The 5000-nt window shown below is 40.4% G+C and overlaps 1 protein-coding gene across 3 annotated transcripts in view; it reads left to right on the plus strand.

Moving 5' to 3' along the window:
- LOC138029866 (transforming growth factor beta regulator 1-like) overlaps window positions 1-5000 on the plus strand; it is a 23855-nt gene that overhangs the window by 12531 nt on the left and 6324 nt on the right. For 2 of the 3 annotated variants that reach the window (XM_068877693.1, XM_068877694.1), the window contains exons 10-15: window positions 398-430; window positions 1176-1301; window positions 1985-2089; window positions 2465-2520; window positions 3532-3678; window positions 4422-4519. In XM_068877693.1, the coding sequence (XP_068733794.1) occupies window positions 398-430; window positions 1176-1301; window positions 1985-2089; window positions 2465-2520; window positions 3532-3678; window positions 4422-4519 (565 nt within the window). The remainder of the gene's footprint in view (window positions 1-397; window positions 431-1175; window positions 1302-1984; window positions 2090-2464; window positions 2521-3531; window positions 3679-4421; window positions 4520-5000) is intronic. The other variant, XM_068877695.1, reaches the window with a different exon arrangement.

Here is a 5000-nt window from a genome sequence, read left to right on the forward strand (position 1 = left end):
CCACATCATAAACATGCTCTGATTGGGCAATCCAGTAGGATGTAAATTCTACTGGAAGGCACAATTTTCGACAAAAGGCCTGGAGAAAGAATGCGTATTGTGACATGGTCTTCATGATGAATGGCCGTTATGACGAGTTTTAAGGGATGGCCGTAAAGAGGAGATTTTATGGTGTTAGTGACCTGCTCTTGAGCATAATCACCAGAAGAAGAATAATCTACAGCATAGCAATTTTGTTTTGATGGTTTTCTTTAATGGTGTTTTGTGTGTAATTTGATCTTTGTAAGATGAAATAAATATCTTAGTTACCTTGATTTCTTGGGCTGATTGTAAGCAATCTCTCTTTGTTATTCAATTGTTTTTTTACCATTCATTTTAAATTGAACTGGAAAAACAGGGGCTATGACTAAAGAAACTGCCCTTGAACCAGGTTAGTAAGAGGTTTTATTACCTTATTGTTAGGTTATTGAGGGGAGTAACAGAAATCTCCTTTCCTTGTCTCACCAAACGCTCCTCTGACAAGCCATTATTTTGTTAAAAAACCCCAGACGGGGAGATATGTCTTTTAGTATAGTTATGTAATATTTTTGTTTTCCTCTTTCTTGTTACTTAAGATTTGCTGTTCATGTTAGCCCATGGCAATGCCACTACATGTGCAGATCCAGGATTTTGAAATGGGGGGTGAATTTTTGTAATAATGTAATAGAACCAAAGCCTGGTTGAGGTGTTTGAGGTCTGTGCAAGAAGGGGGGCTCAGAAAAAGGGGGGGGGGGTGGGGGTTGAAAATTCACCCATTTCACCTCCCCTGGATCCGCGCCTGCACTATAAACTCATTGTTATTTTACAATCCTGGTCAAAAATAGTGTTTGCCTCCAATGGTGTTGTTACTGGTACGTAACTGTTTCACCAATGATATTGTCAAAAAATGGTAAAAAGTTCTCTCAAGTAATGTTATCAACCCCCATCCCCCTCGGTACTATGCTCTCATAAAGCTGCAATTCAAATGTCGTCAGTGCAAATGCCAGATACATGTATTAACATTGTATGGGGGAGGGGGTGGGAGGGCAGAGATTATTGTCATAAGTGGTTGCAAAACAGGCAATATTATTGCCACAACAATTTTGACCAGGATTGTAAGAGAATGTTACTTTATTTTTTTCTATTTTCTTAATCAGCTAAAGATGGCTCAAAAGAGAAACCAGCCAAATTGGAAAAGAAAAAACCTGCGAAACCTAAGAGAGTCAAAACTCAACCTGAGAGCTCCCAAGCTGCCACAACTACTGCTGCATCCATAGTGAAAGGTGTGACAAAAAACTGTTGACAGGAGGACAAGTTCTTAGTGTAATATCCATAAGTTACAGACACTACTGGGTCAACCATGAATAATTTCTGAACAACCAAGGTCCGATGGATTAGAGGCCAACCTGGGATAATTTAGAGGATACAGGGGATTTAGATTTAGGAGACACTTGGGCCCAGTGGTTAGGGCACTTGCCTTGAGATTTGGAGATCCTGGGTTCAAGACCTGCTCTAACCACTTGTTGAATTTGATCCCGGTATTCCCTGGTTCAACTACCCAGCTGCACTTGTAAATAGCCAACTGGTTTGCCTCCGGCCAGTTGGGATTCTTAACAGTTGTTGTTGTTGTTGTTGTTGTTCTGTTCTGGCGTTTCGTTGTGTTTCATTGGCCCTGAAAAGCCCCTATGGGGAGGGTTCAATTAAGTGTGTATGTATGTATGTATGTATGTATGTATGTATGTATGTATGTAGAGCTGTGCTTCTTTACATATTTCACGTTTAAATGGCTTAGTGTCTCATCTTTCTCTTACAGCTGCACAAGTGGGTAAGCCACTGAAACATATACCATGGCTTCATTCTTATAAAATTTTATTTCCTTTTACCTGTTTCTTTTAAGATATACATTGAAGAGGTGCAGCGTTAGGGTTGTGTAGTGTGGTGAAAGGTACTTTTGTTTTGCTTTCAGCTGTATCGGGAACTGTTCAGGGGGCTCTTGGGGTGAAGCCCAAGAGGAAGAAGCCAGGTACAGCAGTTAAAAGGAAGGTGCAGCCAATAGCAGTGGATGCTAAAGGTAAACAGACATCCTACCGTAGCACAAGCCATTCAACCTGCTTTGGTTTGAAGTTTTTGATTATTCAAGATGGCTTCCAACCTTCATAGCACAATACAGACAAACGCTGTAAAATATTACTCAGCCAAAGAACATTCTTTTTTTGCTTTGCTTTTTGGTTCTCAAAATAGCACCTCGCGCCTTTGTCCTTTTTCATGTCTTATGTATGCAAGCAAATCATCTAAGTTTACATGTTTATGTGAATTGACAAGTACAGGTATGCAAAAGGATCTATTGGCCTGGTGACACTTAATTTGATTTCAAATATTTGGCACAGATTAAGAGTGAAATAACTAACGTTTAAAGCTCACATGTTTTTTTTTTTTAATTTCTTAGGCAAGCCAATCTTTCCCATTTCACTGGGGGGACTGACAGTTCACAGTCTTGGTGAGGTGAGTTTACAAAGTGTAAGAAGTAGTCAAGGAGTTTTCATGCGCTACTATACAACATAACCTAGTGCATATCGGTATGTTGGGCATAAATGGCCTGTCCTAAAATAGTTGATTTTATCACTTAATTTGTTGTTTACATTGTCCCTACGATGTGCTGGTATTAAGTAGTACAGGAGGTTAGTATCAGATCATTTGTGAAAGCAGATGATTGTCTGATCATGTTCGTAGTCTTCATTAGGGAGTTTAAGATCTACGACGCGACGGCAACGAAAACGTCACAAATTTTGCATATTTAATGAGCAAAAACAATAGCTTTGCACGCTCTGCACGTGCATTTTTAGTTTTTGTACATTTCTTTCACGTTTTCGGCAAATCTACGACGTGAAATGACAAATTCTCAAGTTTTACGGAGAACGTGAACAAAAGGCAGCGAATTTGAATTTTCTGTCGTAGATTCAATACCGCACCTCCTAATTCAGTTCCTGGAAGGTTACACTAGTTTTTAGAAGATAGACAAGCCGACATAACGACGAAAACGATTAATAAACCTGAACTTGCAATTTTAAATGACGTTTTCGTTACCGTCGCGTCGCAGATCTTAAACTCCCTATTAGCAGCAAGACGCAGTCGCTTAGTGCATGTAGTTAGCAGGCTGGTCTCCTGATCCAGTGGTCTCTGTGAAGGGTCTTGCTCGGTCGTAGCGTGTTCTTTTGGCAAGACACTTCATTCTCGCATTGTCTCTTTTCACTCAGAAATAAACTGCGTGAGTTGGAATAGACCAGCACCCCATCCAGGATGAGGTGTGTAAATGTTCTTAGTTGCCTAATGCCGCAGGAACAGGGGTAAGCTCCGACAGGATAGGCCACGTGACCTGATCGTACTTTACCCTTATTCACCGGTGTCACGGTAGCTGCCATTAGCCATTTAATTGAAAGGAATGCAGTTTAGCTGAGCTTGCAGTCAAGTTTGAGTATTTGATTTTGTAACATTACCATTATCTCATATTTGCAGATTGTGCATGAACGGCCCGGTTTTCATTCAGAACGTTACATATGGCCTGTTGGATACTGCAGCTCTAGAACATATCCCAGCATGAAGAACCCAGAGAACAAGTGCATTTACACCTGTAAGATCCTTGACGGAGGATTTGGACCACAGGTATGATTATCGTGATTTGTACGATGATTGCGCCTGTGAGCATCTCTCAATGTAACAGGCGCACTATAAGTAATAAATTATTATAATTATTATTATTAGTGATGTTACGTAATATGAGAACGTGTTCTTAGAGAGGTTTACAAGAAGACATTTATTAATCGATGTTGACTCGGCGATAATCGGAAAATCTCCGAGTATTCTTTTGGAGAGTCGAACCTACGACCTTCTGATAACTACGGAGTTCGGATGCTTTACGAATGAGCTATTGTACTGTAATTGGAAGGTCGTAGGTTCGACTCTTGAAATGTAGTTTCCACAGGCTTATTATTTAATTGAATATTTACCCTTTGGTTTGTTGTTTGTTTCTCGACTCTTAATCGGGAACTGTTCTATTCTACTGATTGGTTTCATTCAGTTCTCCTTGATTAGAGCGGTTTTCAATTGAGTGTCGAAAGTAATTGGCAAATTCCTTTGGTTTTGCATTACTTAGTGATTGGCTCAAAATTCGCGCGCCACTTTTTCAACCAATCAGAAGTGAAACCAAAACCAATCGTGGCTCGCGCGTGCACACTTTTCCGCGCTTTGTGTCGGCTACGTGTAATTACTTCGAGTTTTGATTGGTTTACCGGGTTTTCTCCGTCCTTTTTGATTGGTCAAAGCAATTACTTTGGTTTTGGTTTTACGACACTCGATTGAAACTCGCTCTAATGACCTTGGTAATTTGTGTTCATGATTGATCGTAGTTTGAGATGTGTCCAGAAGATGACCCTGAACATCCAATCATTGCGTCCTCTGCTACTGCTTGTCACTGTGTGGTCCTTAAGGCAGTCAATAAGGCAAGGTAAAAGACTCTTGCAAAGTCCTCACTTCATTTCTCGTTTGCGGGCGAAATGCCCGGCTTCATCTCTTTTTTCACACGCTGCTTTTTAATTCCCGTTGAAAAACACCAAACTGGGCTTGACTTTCTCTTCCTGCTGTAAATAGTGTAGCATTTTAATCCAGCATATTTGCAAACTTCGTGACAAGATAGCACGATCTAAGCCGAATGACTCTTGATTTTACGAACGCGAATCACGCTTGGTATCCATAGAGATTTTATCCTGTCTGTCCCAGAATCCACAGCGTTATCAGTAAACGTCTATTTTGGGAATCAGGTGAAGCGTTTAAAGGTACCAACAGCAAGTGCCCACAACAACTACGTTAAATTTACCGATAGCAAACAACGATTCCTGTACAACAGAGGGATTCATCGGTGGTAATCATTGTTAAGGGTCAATTGTCCTCTTCTTTCCAAGCTAGTGAATAATGTGCCAAACGGCTTT

Source organism: Montipora capricornis, chromosome 13, assembly GCF_036669925.1.
Source record: "Montipora capricornis isolate CH-2021 chromosome 13, ASM3666992v2, whole genome shotgun sequence".
NCBI classification, from domain to species: Eukaryota; Metazoa; Cnidaria; class Anthozoa; order Scleractinia; family Acroporidae; genus Montipora; species Montipora capricornis.